This window comes from Camelus bactrianus, chromosome 19, assembly GCF_048773025.1.
Source record: "Camelus bactrianus isolate YW-2024 breed Bactrian camel chromosome 19, ASM4877302v1, whole genome shotgun sequence".
Lineage (NCBI taxonomy): Eukaryota > Metazoa > Chordata > Mammalia > Artiodactyla > Camelidae > Camelus > Camelus bactrianus.
In genome coordinates, this window is record NC_133557.1 from 11,269,353 (window position 1) to 11,291,466 (window position 22,114).

Genomic DNA, 22,114 nt, shown 5'->3' on the forward strand with positions numbered 1-22,114 from the left:
CCCTCTCATTTTACAGATGAGGAAACTGAAGGTCAAAAGATTGGAATGACTTTCCCAGGGTCACAGGATCTGAACCAGAGCCATGTGAGCCCAAATCCATTTCCTTTCTGTCATAATACAAACAGCCTCCTGGCTTCAAACCAGCAGCTGTGAGCTGTCCCGAAACTCACTGCACCAACTTGAGCCCATTCCTTGACTTATCTACCTCCGTTTTCCCCCAAAGATAGCAGAAACCTGACTCAACCCACAAGAGTTGTACCAAGATAACAAAAAAGTAGGACCCCTTCGAGGATGACATACAAGCTGTGGGAAGAGTCTCGTGAGCATGTGAGTGGATATTTGGGTTCAAAGCCACAGCTCCGGCCCCTCAGAGGCATTGGCCGGACTCACAGCGAGTGGGAGCAGTTCCGGTGAGGGTCTGGCATGAGGGGAAGGCAGCGTGGCTCACTGATTACATGGGCATTAGACACGGGGGCGAATTCTGACCCTGCCACTCATTCGCTTTGTGTCTTTAGGAAGTAATCACCCTCTCTGAACCTCAATCTTCTTATCTGACATTTAAGGTTCAACAACAACCACTCCCGACAAAGACAAAATTCAAATATGAAGAGCACGTGGCACATAGTAAGCGCTCAATAAATGTACATTTCCTCCTTCTCTCTCTGCTTTTGATTATAAGGGGTTTAGTTTTGCAGGGCAAGAGCTGCTCTCACCGGATTAAGACCATGACTTCCCTGTGCCTCTGTTTTACCATCTGTAAAATAGACCCCAACGGCCCAAGCAGGGGGACAAAGGCCTTATTACTTCATTTGGGGAAGGAAAAAGAAAGGGTCAGGGCAAAGACCAGGATGCCACACAGTCCCTCAGGCCCGGGAAACTGGAAAGCCTTTTCTGCAAAGTGGGAGGCGTGGGAGCCTGACATTCACAGACGTGGGGATGTAAAATGCTCGGGGCGTGTGGAAGGCGTTCTCACCTCTCAGCCAACTGATTAAGAGAAAGGACTAGAGTGTGGATGCCTGGGCTCCATGCCCACTGTGCGACTCTGGACGTGTCACCTCACACTCAGGAGAGCCTCAGTTTCCCCCTTGTAACATGGGGTGCTCACAGCCACCCCACACAGGGTTGTGAGGATTCATGAGCAGCTGCATGTGAAAAACAGTGACAGGCCTGGTATTCAGCGGGAGCTCTGTAAGTGTTAGCTGTTGACACTGGGTTTGTTGTCATTATCACCTGACGAGTTGAGTCCTAACTCTGCCCCGTCCTTGCTGCATCCCTGGACACTTGGCCTGCCAGGCCTGTTTCCTCCTCTGCAAAGGAGGAGCAGTAATCTTTCCCTCCCGGGGTTCTATCTAGCTCCCAGCATGTGACTGTAAGGCAACTGGGGTTCAGAAGCCAGGAGACCCCTGCCCTGGAACTGAGGGGCATCCCAGATGTAGGGAAATCAGAGGCAGTTTGACTCTTTTTTGACACGTTGGGAACAAGAAGCCTCCAATTGGAGAAAAGTCAGTGGACCAGGAGTGAGAAAGAGCCTGGATATGAGACCGAGGTGCCTTCCCAGGCTCCGCCAGCTGCCTCTCCTGGTGTTCCAAGTGTGATCTTCCAGGTCACCTTGGAGTGTGGGTGCCCAGCCCCAGCCTGACTCATAAACCATGAAGTCTTAAGTTACATTCCCATCTCAAGTTGTTCTCTTGTCAATCAAACAGCTTAACTCTTCCACCTATGAATGTGATTGGCAATTATTTACTTTGGAGAGCGCTGAAAGACACCACCAGATTGCAGAATTCTGAATTGTCTAGAAACCCATCATCCGATCACATGTTTCCTGATTTCCACACTATAAAAGAGGCTGCCTCCTCGGCCAAAGCAAGCAGGAGAGGGAAGAGGAGACTGGGACAGCCACCGGGACCTCCGAGAAGCCCAGGTTAGACCTGCCCATTCTACCCCGGCTCCGAGCAGCAGAGGTGCCGCCTCCTCGCTGTGGGGTAGCACTGGCTGACCGCGTTTAGCATCACTCTTTGGGGGTCTTTCAAGAGAAACAGGACTGGCCATTTTGGGGAGATGGGGGTGGCCCTTCTTCACTCTGCTTCCCTAAGAGACCAGTAACATCGACGTAGAAGTGTTTGGCAGCAGGCTGTTTGAAGGTGCTGGGGAGCAGGTAGCTGTAGGCGCACTGCTGAATTCCACATTAGCGTTCTCTCGTGGGCCCGCTCCTCAGGCCCTAAATCCAAATCTCTATGGCAAGAGTCTTAACTTGAGGCTGTCATTGTGGATTCAGACCATTAGCTACAAACCTAAAATCTACCCAATTTTGTACATTTTTCTGAGACCAACAATCCTTAGCTTCCATTGGCTAAAAGATCTCTTGCCCAAAAGAGATTCAGAGGCCACAAGCCAAGTTTACCTCCCCAGGGAGGCCACAATTGGCTCTTCAGAACAAAAAGCCCTTCTGATTTCAGCGAGCCACAGCAATGATAGCACTTTGGTCAAATCAGCCAATTGATGGAATTTTGTCCAAAGCAGCCAAGTGTCTCCAAAGTGTGGAAACTAGCTCCAGCTTTGGACATGTTTTCTGGCTTCCAAATAGACCCTTGAGAGAGCTGGTGGGCTGGGAAGGGACTGGTGCACAAGGCAAGCAGATGTCAGGGGCTGTCCCACAAGTTCCTCTAGGTCATCTTGAGGGAGAAAAGAAAGTCATGGAAAAGATAGTGTGTATGTTTTGGGGTAGGGGTCGGGGGTAGGAGGGAGACCTACCTCCAACCACAGCTCTACCATCAGTTTGCTGTGTGGTGTTGGGAAAGTCACTACCCCTCTCTGGTCCTCTGGTTCTCCTTGTGCAATGAGGACTTTGGATGGTCCCAGTATTTCCAAACAGTCGTCTGGATGAGATGGTAGCTACAACCATGCCACCTTTGATATTCTCATGACTTGCAAGGGCTTCCACAAACCCTCACAGGCTACACACAGACCAAAAGACTTAGCAAGGATGGTGGCAAAGCAGTCCAGTTCCTCGGCCACTAGCATGTTTAAGCCTTTTAATTTGCTTTGCCTGATTCAAGCCATTGTGAGCAAGGCCAGTTGGAGAGGAAATCTGATGGTCACTTAAACAGAGGCTTCTGGGTCAGAGAGATCTGGCTTCAACTTCTATCCCCATTGTGTACTTGTGACCTTGGGGAGACTTACCTAAACTCACTAGGCCCTCATTTCCTCACCGGTGCAATGCAGGTGATGAGGGCCCACCTCTGAGGGTAAAGATGGAATCGGTCACTGAGCGTGGAGCGCTCTGCCTGGCTCCTGGCACTGAGGAAACGCTGAGTGGTGTCAGCTGTTGATATTCACTCCCTGGTGTGCTGGGGATGGGGGTAGGCGGTGGATGAATTCCTCTCTGGTCCCCATGCCACGTTGGACCTGTCATCCTGTCCATAGATACCAAGAGAGAAAATGTTTCAAATTGCGGGCCTCATTGTCTTCTGTGGGCTACTGGCCCAGACCACGGTGCAGTCGGCCCCGGACGAGAACGTGCCCGTGGATCTGACTTCGACTCTTTTAGATCTTCCTGCAAGTTTGATTAGTGGTAAGTGAGGGTCTGTGACAACTCTTTCAGGTGTGTATATGTGTGCATGTGTGTGTGTGTGTGTGTGTCCAACTATCCAGTGGTTGGGAAGAGGGGGGCAAAAGGGGAGAGGACTGAGGACTCGTAATTGTCATATCTGACCCCCAAGGACCCCATCTCCATTTCCAGCTCTCAGCGACAACTTGCTCTCTGGGGGTCTGTTGAACAGTCTCCAAACGCTTCCGCTCTTGGACATCCTGAAGTCTGGAGAGAATGCTCCCAGTGGCCTGTTGGGGGGCCTGCTTAGGAAAGCGAATTCAGTGACCTCTCTCTTGAACAATATCATTGAGTGAGTAGCCCTAAAATAGGGCCTGGGACCCCCCCGCCAGAGAACCCCCATTGGAGATGTGACGGCCCCAGGCAGTGGCCCTGAAGGAGGGAGGGTGGTGGTCTGAACATGAGGCCAGGACTCAGTCTGAGACCCTTCTCACAGTCTAGCAGGGAACACCAGCCCTCTTTGAAACAGCAATTGTCCCCAGTCCTGAGTCCCCAGCATCATCTGTAATCCTCACTCTAACCCTCTGAGGTCAATTTAATAATCCCCAGTTTACAGATAGAAAAACCAAGGCCCAGAAAGGTGCCTGTGCTCACACCACTAGAATGAGGAGATCTCCCTCTAATTTACTTTAGTCCAAAGCCAAGGCCTTTTCCTCTGCACCATGATAATTTTGTTCTCCTTACCTGTGAAATCCCTTAGAACACGGTGGCCTTTGATGTAAGCAAGAAAGTGTAAGATGCTCTCCTCAATTACATCATCATGTGATGTCCATGGAACAATCTATCCAATATGAACAATCCAGGAGCCACCTAAGAGCTCTCTAAGCAAGGAGCAATGATGAAAGGGCTTGATGCCAATGAGCAGGCAAAGTCTGGGTCCTTCATGGGCTTGATAAAAGCCACTTTCCAAATTCCTACCCACTCAGGTGTTTGTCCCTAACTCAAAGACAGACAAATAGCCTTGAGTTTGATGTTTCTATTAACCATGTCCCTGCTGGATGACCAGGGACAAGGTACTCAGTCTCCCTGGGCTTGGTTTCTCCACGTGCAAAATGAAGATTATAGTACCCACAGAGAAAAATTATTGGGAGGACTGAAGAGGGTGTAAATCGCTTGGCACAGTGGTTAGCTCAGAGAAAAGAGGCTTACTCCCATCCTCTCTCCACTCCCCCCTACTTCCTGCTCCTTGATCTCCATGATAAACATTGTTAATTGAGCTGCCATTGAAGGAGGGGCAGAATAAGTGATTCCTACCCACAAGTGTTTGTGAAGGACTTACTCCAGTTGCCCATACATCATCCTCTCATCCACTTACCCACCCATACACCCATTTGTCCATCCTCCCTTCCATCTAATCACTTTACTTACACACATCCACCCACATACCCATCTACCTACCTGTTCATCAGTCCACAAAGTCAACCAATATGGAGTAGCCCTTTTCTTTGTAAGGCTCTGAGCTGGCACACGGGCTGCAAATATAATCCAGACCCAGTCTCTATCCTGGAATACCTCATAGACTTGCGGTGAGGAGATGGCCATGTGTGTGTCAGGATCAGACCCAGGGCAGAGCTAGGGAACATCTGATGTGGGACTCAAAACCCATGTGTCTTGTGCTGCAAGACTCCCCTCCTGTCTCCTCCATCCCACCTCTCAACCGAGAGCTCCACCTCTCGGATGGGTAAGATTGGGTTAAATGTGCTTTCTAGGTTTAGGGCTGGAGAATTGAATGTTTCCCCTCCAATGTTTCTCCCTGGGCAGTTTGAAGATTACTAATCCCCAGCTGCTGGAACTTGGCCTTGTGCAGAACCCTGATGACCGTCGTCTCTATGTCACCGTCCCCCTGAGCCTGGTCATCAATGTGAAAACGTGAGTGGGCCCCAAGGGGGCATGGAAGGATGGCTCACCAAAGGAGACCCTGATGACCATGGGTAGCCAAAAAAGGGTGTTGGAGTCTACATAACAGACTGATTCTTCAACTTTGGTTCATTTGTTGCCACATTGAGTGACCTTGGGTCACTTGGGAAATTCATTCAACCTCTTTGAGCCTTGGTTTCCCCTACTGGAAAATGAGATGAGTACAGCCGTGGGCAAGATGGAGTGAGGCGAGGCTGGCATTCCTGTCAAGGAGAAAAGCCTCTTCTGCCTTGGGATGTGGTTGGAACAGATGCAACAGACGATCTCGTCTGCAGGCCCCCGGTCGGAAGTCTGTTAAAGCTGAAGGTGAAGCTAAACATCACTGCAGAGGTCAAAGCTGTGGAAGATGACCACGAGAATGTCTACCTGGTCCTTGGCGACTGCACTCACTCCCCCGGCAGCCTGAAAATCTCCCTGCTTGATGGGTGAGGCCAGAGGGGTGGCTGCTCCTGCCCAGAGACAATAGGATGGGATGATGGATGGATGGTTGGGAAGATGGAAGAATGGGAGAATGGATGAGTGGAGGATGGAAGGGAGAGAAGACGGATAGAGGGATGGATGGGTGGATGGCTGGATGAATGAATAGGTAAATGGTCACTTACCCCTTCTTAGGCTAGGCTGACCAGTTTTATGCTGGATTAAGCAAGGAGAATCTGTGTTCAAGCCCCATCTTCCAGTGGGGAATGGGGAGAGGTGGAGAGCTTCCTGAGTGAACCTGGGCAGTGCTTCCCCAGCTTGAGTCTCAACTTACTCAGATAACTGTAATATGGAGCTGCATGGAGTTCTTGATGGAATCCCCGAAGATAATAGTTGTGAATGTGCTTTGTCCCAAGAAGGGGTAGAATAGCTATGGAACCTGCCTGAGTTACTTACTTCAGTTACTGTAGCAAGGGAGACAAAGGCCTGAATTTAGGAGTTTTCTCCGTCATGGCTAATATTTAGTGAACACGTAGATCGTGCATCACACTTATCGTCTCACTGAAGCCTCATGATAATGACATACTAAGTACTGTTCACTCATTTATGGATTCCACAAAGTCTTACTGAACAAAGTCTACTGTGTGCTGGCACTTTGTGTTTATTCTCTATGTACCTGGTGAATGTACTGCTGTCGGGGGTCACTCCCTTTGCATGGGCCCCTTGCCTGCCTGCATGTTGGTGTGGATGGACGAGACCCCGTTCCTGTAACTCCGTGCTGAGACTGCAGTGGGCACAGTGACCCCTCTGAAGGCTTCTCCTTACCAAGCCCAGGCCTCTGCACTGCCCGTGGCTTTTCTCTTGCAGATCTGGCTCCCTCCCTGCTCAAAGCCTTCTTGACAGCATCACCAGGATCCTGGATAAATCCCTTCCTGAGCTGGTGCAGGGCAAAGTAAGTAGGGTAAAAATGGAGGCTCCTTATCCTTGGCTGAAAGTGGCCCCTGGGATTAGCTTCTCTGAGCCCTTCGGCTGGATAAATAAATTCCATCTATTGGTCTATCTGTCCATTGATCCATCTGTCCATGTTTCTTCTTTCCATCCTTCAAAATGCATTGACTGGTTTCTGCTCTGGGCCAGGCCCTGTGTGTGTCCACACTACAGCTGAAACAGATTGGCTCCTGCCCCGGGAAGCTCCCAGCCCACCCCGCCATGGCTGCAGACAAGTGCTCACCTAGCCTATGCTTGGGTGCCTCCTACAACCAGATACTCACCACTCCCAGAGCAGTTCACCCGGTTCAGAAACATGTCAGATCACAGAATGAACAACAGCCCCCTGTGTGATCGGGCACCCCACACATGTGCCTTCAGTTTCTTCTTCTGCCCAGTATGGAAGTGTGAGCGCTCATCTGTGGGCTTGTTTAGAAGCAAACACTCTCAGACACAGAAAAATGACAGAAAATATCCCCAGAATATCAACCTTGGGGTCTCCCTAAGGTGCCACTTGGCCTAACTCCCCTCTCTACCTCGGGACAGGTCTGCCCTCTGGTCAATGAGGCTCTCAGCCACTTGGACGTCTCCTTGGTGCAGTCCCTTGTCGGTAAGGTCCCACTCCCAAGCCCTCCCTCCCCTCTGCAGGGGCAGTGATGTCCCCCAAGGAGCCCTGTCCTGCATATTGTAGGACAGCTGGGTCCCTCCAGCCTCAAACTCTCTCCATTCCAAGTCTCTTTTTTGCCTTGAATTATCCAGATACTATTGAGGCTTAGGCCCTGTCTCTCCCTGTCGTCCCTGACACTGAGAATTGGGCTGGCTGGTGGGAGACATGTGGCCTCTCCAAGACCATTCTGAGCTTGACTGCATCTCAGAGTCCCCGTTCCCTGGCCCCAGGCCTCCAGGGGAACATGGAGGTCCCTGGACTCCTTCACACTGAGACCATCACTCTCAACTGTGGTTGCCTGTTTTTTTTTTTTTTCCACTTTCCAGATGAGCTGATCTCCGGCCAACTTGTCATCAAGGTCTAAGCCTTCTGGGAAAAGGCCTGGCCTCTGCTGAGCTGGTGAGGCTGCTCCCCACTCCCCAGGATTCAGGGGGCTGGCTGTTCTTCTAGTAGGGGCAGCAGGGGGGTTTGGGACAGTACATCCAAAGAGAGGGACCAACAGCCATGTAGACACACACAGAGGGGCACAGAGAAGCCCCCAGAAATGCTGACAGAGGTGGAGAGACAGAGGTGGCACCACAACACAGCTACAAAGAGAAACACACACACACACACACACCAGCCCACACACTCACAACACACACACACACACTCCAGCCCACACACTCACATCAACACACACACACACACATATGCAAACTCACCACACACAAGTACATGTGGACACACAGACACACACTCACTCAAACATACACACAAGGAGCCCCCTGACCCTGGGCCTGGGCTCCGCTTGTGGCTGAAAAAAGACACCTCAGGCCCAGGGTCTCAGCCTCCTCCCAACCCTGGAGTCAGGTTTGATGATGGGTCAATACCAACAAGAGTCAGTGACCTTGACTCTCCATTCCACTTGGGGTCTTCTCCCAGCAGAAACATTTCCTGCAGCTTGATCCACTGCTAGGCTCCCGAGGGCTCACAGCAGGCTGGCCCAAGTCCCAGACAACGACACGGCCACGTTTGGAGACCAGAGCAGCCTTCTCCCCAAGGAAACAGCTCTCCCTGCTTTCCCACCACGCATGTGTTCCTTTCCACGTTCCTTGCAAAATAAAATTGCTTTCTCTGTATGAGGAGCCTCGTCACTCCTCACCATCACTTGAGGGCTCAGAGGCTGGAAAGAGGCCTGGTCTGGGGGGGTGGAGCCGTGGACCAGAGTTTGGACCTTACACTGGAGATCTTACTGGCCTTAAGCAGAACAGGAAGGTGTTCGGATGAGTGTGGATTTCAGAGTGACTGCTCTGTGGTCCTTAGGATGGGTGGACAGGCCTTTGGGTAGACATAACTCTCCAGGCAGAGATGATGACATGCCAGGTTACCACACAAGATGTGAAAATGGCAGAACAGAGAGGTGTTCAGGAGGTGGACTTACAAGGGTGTAGGTGAGTGAGCAGTGAGGCTCCCTCCCATGCCTCAGGTGAGGGATCCCAAAGGTAACTGTAAATGTGGGAGATGAGTTGATTCTGGCAGGAAGGTTATCCTTTAGCTGTGGCCACACTGCCTGGAAGTGCCTGGGAGACCCCAAGGGAGAAGTCCAGGAAGCCAATGGGTACAAGCCATCCACCAGTCCTCTTCTGCATTGGTGCATCCAGTCACACTGGCCTCTTCTCTGTTCTCTCAGCAAGAGGGTGACAAAGATGGCAAGGAAGAAGTGTAGGAGGAAGGACAAACTGGTCCAAAGTGTTCATTGCTGAAAGACTTGGGAAAGATAAGCACAGGAACGGGTCATTGGAGTTGCAGGTGAAAAGATGATTGACGCCCTGGGTAAGAGTGATATTTTTAGAGGAAGTAGCCTGACTTTAAAGGAACGGAGAAGACAAGGGATGTGAGGAAGTTGAGACTGAATGCAGATAAGATTTATGAAAAAAATGGACGCAAGAAGGAAGAACAGAGCAAACCAGATTGGGGAAGTTTGTCCCCCAAATAAAAAATAAATATGCTATCATTGTTTGAGGTCCTTAGAGGACCTTTCAGCTTTCAGCCCAATCCTTTCACTGCACAGATGAGGCCTTGGGTTGTATGTGAATGACGTGCACAAGGTCACAGAGAACAAAAAGGCAAATTAAGGACTGACACATCATAGACTTCACAGAAAACCTGTCCCTTGCTCTTTGGGAGAGCCCCCGGCCTTGTGGGAATGAGCAGATTCAGAACTGCAAGAAGTTTACACAAAATTACCTTTCACATAGGGAACAGTATGAGTCTTCTGGTGAGGATTTAAGGGGGGAGGCATCTTCCACACTCACAGAAGTAGAAGATCTTTGAACCCAGGGTGAGTAGTTAAGATCTGTAAGCAGCTGAATGATTGTTGTGACCATCTAGTCAATGACCTGAAGTACAGAAAGACCTTTCAGACTGGAAACCAGCAACCAGAACCTGATGGGGCTTGGAGAGAACCCAGGCACCAGTTATTTACCTTCCTGTCCCTTCTGGGCAGACATTAGGTCAGGACTGAGAATCCCCCGTGACGGAGGCCCCAAGAATCACGGTGGATAGGGACAGGCATGCCCATATGGTCCTGCTGCCCTCTGACCACGGCACCAAACTGCACTCCCGCCTAGATATACACACACTGCCCATCTCTGGATCCAATGTTCCCACTGCCCCCCAGACTTCTTTCTAAAGCCCACAGATGTGTCCTTCCCTCCCCGAACAATTTCAATTCCTAATTAACTATTCTAAGATTCCCCTGGATACAAAATAATCTGCCAAGTGCCTAGGTTAATCAGAACACATTTATGACTTTTAATAGCGACATTTTCACATTTCAAAAACTCTCCAGAAGGATGTCAGTGGCAATGGCAGATTAAAGGCCTCCAACAATTCTTTCCTATATGAAAACGGTCAGAAAGTGGGCAAAAATTGTCAGAACCAATTTTTTCAGAACTCTTGAAATTCTCCAGACTTGGAATAATCTGGGATGGCGAGGCAGCCATTCAATAAAAATTGATGAATCTTGGTCAGAACAACAAGCTTTGTGGCATTTTAGCTTACCTATCTCCCATGCTCTAGCTCCACAGTAGATTTGAAAGCCAAAAGTCCACACTCTTGGTGAAAACCGGTAGCCTGGCAGGCACGGAGGCAAGCAGAAGGTGGTTGATTTGAACAACTTCAAAGCCACCTTCCCAGAGAACTGTCATTAGTTGACTGTCCCTGGAAGACCCCATTCTCCAGGCTGTCTTTACTTGACCTGACTCAGAGTTCACACAGTCAGCATGAATAGTCTTCTCCCCAAGGACATTTGTCAAAATGGTACACAGACCTTAAGATCGGGTCCCCAGAGAACCCTCCTACACTGCTGGTGGGAATGCAGTTTGGTGCAGCCACTGTGGAAAACAGTATGGAGATTCCTCAAAAGACTAGGAATAGACTTACCATATGACCCAGGAATCCCACTCCTGGGATTATATCCAGAAGGAACCCTACTTCAGGATGACATCTGCACCCCAATTTTCACAGCAGCACTATTTACAATAGCCAAGACATGGAGACAGCCTAAATGTCCATAAACAGAGGACTGGATAAAGAAGAGGTGGTATATTTATACAATGGAATACTCTTCAGCCATAAAAACCGACAACGTAACACCATTTGCAGCAACATGGATGTTGCTGGAGAATGTCATTCTAAGTGAAGTAAGCCCGAAAGAGAAAGAAAAATACCATATGAGATTGCTCATATGTGGAATCTAAAAAACAAAAACAAAAACAAAAACAAAAAACAAAGCATAAATAAAAAACAGAAACAGACTCATAGACATAGAATACAAACTTGTGGTTGCCAAGGGGGTGGGGGGGGGTGGGAAGGGACAGACTGGGATTTCAAAATGTAGAATAGATAAATAAGATTATACTGTATAGCACAGGGAAATATACACAAGATCTTATGGTAGCTCACAGAGAAAAAAATGTGATAATGCATATATATATGTTCATGTATAACTGAAAAATTGTGCTGTACACTGGAATCTGACACAACATTGTAAAATGATTATAAATCAATAAAAAATGTTAAAAAAAAAAAAAGACTGGGTGCCCAAAAGTCTTTAACTCTCAAGTTAGTCCACATTCAGTCTTCAGCAATTTGTCATAATTGCCATTTTTTAGTTGAAGTATAGTCAATTTACAATGTTGTATTAATTTCTGGTGTACAGCACAGTGATTCAGTTATACATATATATATTCTTTTTTATATTCTTTTTCATTATAGGTTACTACAAGATATTGAATATGGTTCCCTGTGCTACACAGTAGAACCTTGTTGTTTATCTATTTCACGTATAGTAGTTAGTATCTGCAAATCCCAAACTTCCAATTTATCCCTCCCCCCACTTCCCCCTGGTAACCATAAGTGTGTTTTCTATGTCTGTGAGGCTGTTTCTGTTTTGTAAATAAGTTCGCATGGATGGACCTAGAAATTATCATACTGTTAAGTAAGCCAGAAAGAGAAAGACAAATACCACAGCATCATTTATAGGTGGAATCTAAAAAAATGACACAAAATTACCTTTCAAATGTTCCTACCAGTTGGGAACAGCTTCTGCTTCAGGCTTTCATCCCTTGCTTTCACTTGGGACGAACATTGACACACATTCAGTCTTGCCCCTGCTCTCTGTCACAAAACAGTCAGAAGGGGTCCTCTCATGTTCATGTTTTAGTTACTGCTGCTGCGTAACATATCACCCCAAAATTGAGTGGCTTAAACAATACTCATCTCATGGTGTTCCATGGTTTCTGTGGGTAAGAAATTCAAGAAGGCTTAGGGGAAAGTTCTGGTTCATAGTGATTGTGGCTGTACCTGTAATTGATTATTTAATCCTCCACGCAGCCCTTTGAGGTAGGTACCGTTATTATTGGCCTCCCTTTGCAGAGACATAGAGAGGTTGAGTAAAATCCCTAAAGTCACCCAGCTGGGCGAGGTGGGGCTGGGGCAGGGGCAGGGGCAGGGGCAGGGCCCAGGCAGCCAGACCCACAGGAGGGAGATCAGAGGAGCTCTCTCTCATTCCCCATCAACATCCCCATCCCCACCCCGACTCTGTCCCCCAACACCAGCCCACAGCCCCCATAGGCATTGCAAGGAGAGGCAGGGTGAATAACAAGAGCAGACTCAGTGAGCCTTGACTCAGTGCCAGGCTCTGCTGGAAGCATCCCTTACAGATTAATTTGATTAATCCTCCCAATAACCCTTGAAGTTTGTATTGTTATTGCCCCGTTTCACAGATGCAAAGCCTGAGACACAGAAAGATGGAGTCACTTGGCCAAGGACACGCAGCTGCTAAGTTGTGGTGCCAGGATTCAAACCCAGGCTGTCTGGCTCTGGTAGGCTCTATCTTATCTCTGGATAAATTCACTCACAGTCTTTGCCATTCATCCTGAGCTCTGTGGGCCTCCCTTGCCCAATGGCATTTCCTCTCTTATTCTACAGAGGCCACTAAAGACTCCATGGGACACACATGGCAAGTATCAATGAGCTGGAGTTGAGGAACCAGGGGGAGAGGAGACTTCATGTCTCACCATAACCATGAACGCTCTGGAACACAAGGGGGCGGCACTGGCCCCATCCAGCACAGGGTCCTGCCTGGCAGAGGCGGTCCCAGGAGGAAAGGAGGAAGGCAGCTCAGCCACAGTGACCAGCCACGCAGAACCACAGTGTCAGCCTTGAATGTCAGTCAGTGGAAAGCAGGAGGGAGTGTGCTTGACTTCCTGCCCTGACAACATGCATCACATCTCTGTTTGATCATCAATATCAAACTTCAACAACTTGACTTGTTTTATCTCCCCCACCAACCCCATCCCCTTACTCACAAGGGCCTGGGTCTACTGTCTCTCAGCTTCCTTCTTCTCTCCCAAGTCTTCATCATAAAACGTCAGCAGTTTCTCTGCCACCTGTTTTCATGCCTTCTATGCCCAACTCTTCATTTCCTTCTTTCACTAATTACCCTCAACAGTAACATCTCAGAATTTGCTCACTTCTTAAGAATTGAATTCTAAATTTTTATGGTATTAGTTAGAACAGAGCAAGGCTGTGCTTCAGGAACAAAGGAGCCCTGAAACCTCAGCAGAGCGACTCAATAAAGTTTGATTCTTCACTCGCACATTCACCCCATGCGCCAGCTTGGAGCCATCCCATCTGGAATGTGCAACCCCCTCAGTCCCCAAGACAGGGCAGTGAGGGCCAGTGGGCAGGACATCGTTAAGGGCTGGGCCAAAAAGCAGCAGGCATCGCTTCCTTCACATTCCACAGCCAGCCATTCTCCTTCCACAAGCCTCCTTCCCAGTCTTCTCATCCAAAAAGAGGGGATAATTACAGAACCTATCTCAGAGGGGTACTTGTGGGGATTAAATCAGCTAATACATGTAAAACGCAAGTAAAAGCTCAAGAAATAAGCCATTATTAACATTCATGCCAGCTTTTTCCTGGAATAGCATCTCAAGCAAATTATTTGAGCCTCATTTCATCATTGGGGAAAAAAGGTAGAGGGAGGTGTTATAGTATGGTATGTAGCATTATTGTGAACACAAAATAATGCGTGCAAGACCTGACACATAGTAGGTGCTCAGGAAACATTGCTGCCCTGAGTTAGCTTCAAAATCTTTCTAGAAGGAATCATTGGTTCCAGTGCAGATCAACCAGGATCTAGATCTGATCTACAAGAGGGAATCAGCAACAAGGTCAGTCAGGCAGCAATCAGCACAGAACTACCAGGAGTGATGTGTGTAATAAGGAGTTTATTGTGGGGAGCCCTTATCCCTACAGCTCACATGACTGTGGGAGCAGGTTGAATGGGCTCTATTAGGCTGTTGTCTTTGCATCTGATGGTGGAGCCGGAAATCAGCAGGGCAGGCAGACAGGAAGGGAGGATGGATGTGAGTGGGGAGAAAAGTAAAGACAAACTGGAAGCTGCATCTGTGTCTCCCCATCTCCAAGGCTCCAAGGTCAAAGATGCGGGGTGCTGGGGAGGGTTCCTGCTCCTCTGATGGACCCATTTGAGAACCCGGGCACAATTCACTCCTCTTCTTTGTGACTCAGTCTTCTAAGCTGTGAAATGGAAGACTTTCGCACTTGAGTCCTTGTTCCAGATAAAACTCTTTCCCCAGGAAGGGCACTATTTTATTTATGCTGTAGCTAAATACTTGGCTTCCTTAGTTTCCCCCTTGTATTAGTTATCTATTGCTGTGTAACAAATTATCCCAAAAGTTTGTGGCTTAAAACCATAAACATTTATTATATCACAGTTTCTGTGGGTCAAGAATATAGAAACAGCTTAGCTGGGTGGTTCTGGCTCTCCCATGAGGGTCTCCCATAAGGTTGTAGTTAAAATGATTTCAGGATTGCATCTTCCAAAAGCTTGACCAGGGCTGGAGGATCTACTTCCAAGATGATTTGCACACATGGCTGTTGGCTGGAGGCCTCAGTTCCTGGCCACTCGGATCTCTCCACAGGGCTGCTTGAGTGTCCTCAACATGGCAGCTGGCCTCCCCCAATGCAAATGATCCAAGAGAAAGGGGGCTGCTGCAGAACCTTTTATGCCCTCGTCTTAAAAGTAACACACCATCACTTTCTGCCATATTCTCTTTTGTAGAAGGGAGTCACTAAATGCACTCCACACCCAAGTGGAGAAGAATTAGTCTCCCTTTTGAAGAGAGCAACAAAGAATTTGTGGACATATTTTAAAACCACTATTCCCCTCTCCATTCCAGATCTTATCCCTGCCAAAGGCTCAGGAGCATGTTTTCCTAAGCAAATGAGCCTTTTCTCCTCAGATAAAATCTTCAGCCTCCCTAGAAGTGGCTGCAGGCCAATGTTTGGGTTTTGTATTATTGTTGTCTTGATCATTTAATAGCAATTTTCCCTTCCCATTACATCGAAACCAGATAAAAGCAGAAACATTCTAATTGAAGTGGAGCTGAAGGGCACAGTTCCAACATCTCTGCCCTCTGTGTCTCTGCTGGTGGTGATGGTCCTTCCCCTGGAGTGTGAGTGACTTTAGACAGAGCACGAAATAACTTGGAATCACAAAGGGGAGAGGTTTTTGTTCTCTTTTTAATTCTTCTCCCCTTCTCTGACTGCAGCTAGAACAGTCTCAATTGGGAGCTAGCCTGTCGTCGATAATTTGAGTGAATCTGCTATGATCTCTCTTGAGAGAGAGAAAGATCCCCCAGTTCTTCTCCCCACATTATCCAGGAAAACCTGACATTTTTCCTGTTTAATTTGTAACTACTTTATGGTTACCTTCTATTTCTGAAAGTTGATTCTGGGGGTTTTAAATGAAAATTGAGATGTTTCCTATTACAATAGATTTAATTAAAAATAGAGACAATCCAAAGGAGAATATTAAGTGGATAAAGGTAATGTGGCAGAAATCACAGAGGTGATATGTGAATGACCGGAATCTGGGGAGCCTGGGGACCAGTCCTCCTCCGATGGGGACCTGTTCTCCAATACCTAGCTAGCCTAGCTACTGGACACTCTGAAGCCATAAAGACTTCCGCACCCTAGCCTTGCACCAGCGCTCACACATATGCCCTGTGACCACTAGAGGGAGCTGTTGCATGGCAGCCCAGCAGGTATCTTGAAGATGAACATTTATTTAGTATTAATAGGGGGCCCAGCACCTTGCTAAACCCTTTAAATGCAGGATCTTATTTAATCCTCACAGACAGGGTGGCTCTAAGGCTCAAGGTCATACTACTTGCAAGCAGTGGCTCCAGGATTCAAATCCCAGACGTCAAACTCTGGAGCCCAAACTCTGCCAGAGTTTGCAAACTCATAATCCTCAAGCCAATTCTGGCACATTGTTTTCCATTCTTATTTTAAATTACTTTAAGTGCTGATTATTCACCAATTGGCTACTGATTTTAAATGCATTCACCTTTTCCCCCAATTCATTATACCAGATTGTCTTACGCTGTTAAATGCTCGGCCCCAAAAGTAGCGTTGCCTGATCTACCAATATAAATACAGGACACATAGCTGAGTTTGAATTTCAGATAAACAATAAATTTTGTGTGTGTGTAAGTATGTCCCAAATATTGCATGAGACATACTTAAACTATAAATTATTCATCTTTTATCTGAAATCCAAATTTAACTGGGCTTCCTGTATTTTTTTCTGGCAACCTTACCCTACCGGCATTTGCATTTCTAACTCCTGCCCTGTATCCCATTCCCTCACAGTGGGGACCATTTACTGAGCATCCACTCTGTGCTGGTTTTGAGTGGAGCCCAGAGCAATCAAGGCCTCTGCAGCAGCTCCAGGCTGCAGTTCAAGCAGGACTGTCGCTTAAGCCATGTGATCTGGTACTAGAAGTATCTGTGATAAAGATGCCACGTGGAGTGTTTGACAAACCCCAGTGAGAGAGTCATAGAGAAGACCACTGGAGTTCTGGAGCAAGGCCATGCCATCTTCAGCAGAGAACTGGGCGTTGTTAGAAAAAAAAAAAACCCAGCTCCTGACCTGCTACTGGCCCCTGGTAGAGAAGGGCCACCTGATCATAAGCCATCAAGTGACCATGAGGCCAGAACTTCCCATCATGCACTAGATACTGTTATGCACCAAGTCATAAGGTCAGGCAGGACAAACAGCTCTCCATCATCAGGTAGAAGTAGCACATCTAGCTTGGGCTCGAGGTCCAGGGGGCATAAGTAAGCTACATGAATAGGTGGCCCAGACACCCATCTCCCATGTCACCTACTAGTGTTGCCCCTACACTTCCTCCTTGGTTCACACCTATGGCCAAGTGACCAGCTTATGGAGGAGGAAAAAAACTTAGCCTGGTCCATGAAGGGGTCGGCTCTGTATCTGTACCTGTGTAAGCTGAAAGTGGATGCCGTTTCAATACCCCTGCTTAGGAGTGACCTTGAAAGACAAGGATGCAGGGGAAATCCTCCCAGCGGGCGAGGCTTCAGGCTGAACACTTGGTCACTGAGTTTGATAAAAGAGAGAAATGGCCAAATACTTATAGTCTCGTGGCTGAGGCAAATGGCTAAATAGTTTAGTCAGGGACCTGGAAGAAATAAGATTTAGAGACTGGGGATGCCAAGTCTGATCAAGTAACTGCCACTGAAGGTATATATGACCTGCCACCAACAGGGCCCAACACTGAGCGCTTGATATGGTACCATCCATTCAGGTGACCAACCAGCTGCTTGGCCCAGCAGAAGGGCTGAGGATCAGGACCACTGAGAATGGATATGAGTATCAGTTAAGTTCTCATGATCAACTGCAGCATCACTTTTGTAAATTTCCCATGAATGATGACAGGACCAGTTTGCTAGAGCTGCCATAACAAAATACTACCGACTGGATGGCTTAAACAGCAAATTTATTTTCTCACAGGTCTGGAAGCCGGAAGCCCAAGATCAAGGTGTCGGCAGGGTTGGTTTCCTCTGAGGCCTCTCTCCTTAGCTGGCAGGTGGCTGCCCTCCAAGTTGCTTGTCAGTTGCGTTGTAATCAAATCTTTAACCATGCCGCGTTAAGTCTTGTCATTTATAAACAACCATTGTTTTACTCTGGGATGCTGTCTCCTGGGCCACAATCCTCATTCTGCCCCAAATAAAACTTAACTCACAACTCTCATGTTGTGTGATTTTATTTCAGTTGACATTATAAAATGAAGAGCTTCAGGAAGATTCATAAAAAGGGACTTTTAAACAACATGTATCTGATAACCTTTAGATCATACTACTGGACTGGTTTAAATTATAAAACTCTAATGGAAAATCTGATGACTTCATCCAAATAACAGGAATTAATTACATGGGACTGAATGAACTGATAAATATAATTGATAACTTTATGACTTTTTGAGAAATATCCTGGCCTTTTAACTTTATTTTCCAGAAAACCTTTCCTCTTATGCTATGACCTACCACAAGCCGATAATGTATGCCTTTATAAACAAGGATGAAACATTTGTCTTTTTCTATCTGCCTGATCCTTTCAGAATTTGACTTCTCCTGCTGGTTCTCCTGTGGATTATTGCAACCAGATTTTATAGTAATCATTGTCTTCATGTGTTCTTTGTTTCCAGATTGTTACACCTTGTATGACTTTATTAATGTTACTAGCTGTATTGCTTATATTCTGCCTATTTTATAAGATTGTTGTCTCTTACATTACCCAGTATGTAACTAGGCTTTCAACAAAATTGATGACTAGACACCTTGAGGGAATAGATCACATTTATAACTCTACATAGAATAATTTTAATAGTGTGATTCTAAGTATGGGAAGAAGCAACAAGGGAAAATATTTCTCGATAGTAACAGACTAGTAAGACAGGCTATCCAGAGAACTTTAAATCATCAAAAGGGCCTGATCCAGAAATTAGCACCCTGAGTGGTGTATCAACAGAATCTTCGCCTCATCTAAGAATAAGCTTTCCTAGTGCCATGGGACAAAATTGGTCATGAAATGTCCCCCAAAATATTGGTCAAATTTAGGACCAAGGGGGAGCGCTGTGAATAAAAAATATTGCCAGCTATGTCAGTAAACAAAGAATACTGTGGCCATCAAGTCATCAGCTGCTACCGTCACCTCCAGCAGTGAGCGGAGGGAACTCAGAATGCAGACAAGCAGGCAGCCCACCTCTGCTGCCACCCCCAATGTTGCCCCTGAGGGAACTCAGGATGGGAAGGAAAAGGATACTGGCCTTCCATAGCTAGGTGCATATCAAAGGAATGATTTCGATGAGCCCAGAACTTTACACCTTCCCATACATAGAAAAGCACTAAATTCCTTAACTTGAGATATCTGGTTTTATATAACAGTAATCTTTTGATGTTCTGACTACCTGGACTTTGTTGCAAAAACTCATATATCCTGGCTTCTACCTTGCCGCTTTGGAACAGCCTCTTAGAGTGATCTGAAACGCTGTGTCCCAGGCTCGAGTCCTCAGAACATCTGCTGAATAAAATATCACTCTCAACTTTTAGGTTGTGCATTTTATTTCAGTCAACAGAAGTGTCTACAGTGCTTAAAACTCCAGAGAGTACTTACAAAACAGAAACAGACTCACAGGCATAGAAAACAAACTTATGGTTACCAAAGGGGAAAGGGGTGGGGAGTGATAAATTAGGAGTTTGGAGTTAGCAGATACAAATTACTATATATAAAATAGAAAAACAACAAGGTCCCATTGTAGAGCACAGGGGACTACATTCAATGTCTTGCAATAACCTATAATGAAGGAGAATATATATATGTATATATATATGTATATATATATATATATGTATATATATATGTATATATATATGTGTATATATATATATATATATATATGTAACTGAATCACTATGCTGTACAACAGAAACTAACACAACATTGTAAATCAACTAGACTTCAATTTTTTAAAAACTCCAGGGAATACAGTGGGTTGGGATGAGGAACATGTATGCCTGTGATTCACTCAATATCCTTCTGTACTGGTAGGAATTTTTATCCTACAAGTGTATGATTTTCCCCCAACATTTTACTATAAAAATATTCATATAGGAAATTTGAAATAATTACATAGTAAGCACACACAAAGAACACCTCAATTCCATAACGAACAGTTTGCTATGCTTGCCCTGTCATACCTGCTGCTCTCCATCCTTCCATTCACCCAACCTTTCAAAGTACATTACATTTCAAAGTAAATTGCAAGTAGCAGTTCACTTTATCTTGAAACACCTCAGGTTACATTTCATTAACTAAAGTTCATGTTTATGTTTTTTAATGTTAAGGTAAAATTCATACAGAATGAAATGCACAATTATCTAAGGGTATCTATGTATCATTTTTATGCCTGATTTTTCTTAAACTTTATTAAAAGAGTGCAGGCACTGGCATCCTTTGCTCCTCTTTCAGCCAGTACTTACTTGGCCCCTACTGTGTGCCATGCGGTGTGGCGATGTGCTGGGGAGGCACAAGGGACACAACTGAGTGGCAGTTCTCATGAACTCCCCGTCCAGTGGCAGGGGGAGGGGAGCAGACAATAAGTACATAAATTATTATGTAAATAAGATCACTGCAGGCTGAGTGAAAGAAGCCAGAAGCAGCACACACTGCATGTTTCATTTACATGGAGACCGTGAACAGATGAACCATGAACCAACCTACGGCGGGAGAAAATCAGAACCCACCCCCCACAGAGGTCTGGGAGAAAACTGGCTGGAAAGGGGCATAAGAGAACTTTTTGGGATGATGGTGAAATTCTGTATCTTGAAAGGGGTTTGGGTTACACAGATGTATGTATCTGTCAAATCTCAGCAAATGGGCACTTAAGATCTGTGCTTTTCATTATATATTGAAAGTTTTTCCATTGCAGCCCACAGACTGGGCAGTCCCCAGGATCACTTTAATGGTTCCAGAGAGTTCTCTGGCTAAAGATAGGGGCCACATCTGTCGGGCAATGTTGATAGTCTTATCAAAAGTGACATTTCCTCTGCTCTTAATGTATTTCTGCTCCTTTCTGTCTCTGTGTAGTTCCTTGAGGGCTGTGATGATCAGGTACCTCTCAGTCTGGGACTGTGTGTTCTGAACGGTCAGTTCCACTGTAATCTGCAGACCTTTCTAGCCACAAGTTGTCTTGGCGATGTCATCACTAACCTTTTTTTTTTTTCATTTTTATCGAAGTATAGTCAGTGTACGATGTTGTGTCAATTTCTGGTGCACAGCATAATGTTTCAGTCATATATCTACACACATATATACATTTTCATATTTTTCATTGTATGTTACTACTAGATATTGAATATAGTTCCCTGTGCTATACAGAAGAAACCTGTTTTTAATCTATTTTATATATAATAGTAAGTATCTGCACATCTCAAACTCCCAATTTATCCTGTCCCACCTCTTTCCTCTCCTGGTAACCATTAAGTTTGTTTTCTATATCTGTGAGTCTGTATCTGTTTTATAAATAAGTTCATTTGGATCTTTATTTTAGAACCCACATATAAGTGATATCATATGATATTTTTCTTTCTCTTGCTGGCTTACTTCACTTAGAAGGACTAACTCCAGGTCCATCCATGTTGCAGCAACTGGTATTATTTTATTCTTTTTATGGCTGAGTAGTATTCCATTGTGTGTATATATATTTATATGCATGTATGTATGTGTGTATATATATATATGTATATGTATATATATGTGTGTGTGTGTGTATATATATACATATATATATATGTATATATATACCACATCTTCTTTATCCAGTCATCTGTTGATGGACATTTAAGTTGTTTCCATGTTTTGGCTATTATAAATAGTGCTACTATGAACGCTGGGGTACTTACATCTTTTCAAATTAGAGTTCTCTCTAATGCCGAGCAGTGAGATTGCTGGATCATGTGGTAAGTCTATTTTTAGGTTTTTGAGGAATCTCCATACTGTTTTCCATAATGGCTGCACCAAACTACATTCCCACCAACAGTGTAGGAGGGTTCCCTTCTCTCCACATCCTCTGCAGCATTTA

The 22,114-nt window shown here is 46.1% G+C and overlaps 1 protein-coding gene across 2 annotated transcripts; it reads left to right on the top strand.

Moving 5' to 3' along the window:
- Positions 1 to 1,810: 1,810 nt before the first annotated feature.
- Positions 1,811 to 8,716, top strand: LOC105073628 (BPI fold-containing family A member 1). Of its 2 annotated transcripts, none has more exons than XM_045521098.2 (9): positions 1,811 to 1,921; positions 3,424 to 3,571; positions 3,740 to 3,899; positions 5,369 to 5,476; positions 5,800 to 5,949; positions 6,809 to 6,893; positions 7,475 to 7,538; positions 7,922 to 7,994; positions 8,520 to 8,716. In XM_045521098.2, exons 2-8 carry the CDS (start codon positions 3,439 to 3,441, stop codon positions 7,957 to 7,959), a joined length of 738 nt encoding a protein of 245 aa, XP_045377054.1. In that variant the 5' UTR covers positions 1,811 to 1,921; positions 3,424 to 3,438; the 3' UTR covers positions 7,960 to 7,994; positions 8,520 to 8,716. The 2 variants fall into 2 exon arrangements, with proteins under 2 accessions (XP_045377054.1, XP_010959255.1); XM_010960953.3 differs by having other exon boundaries at positions 8,523 to 8,716.
- Positions 8,717 to 22,114: the final 13,398 nt, after the last annotated feature.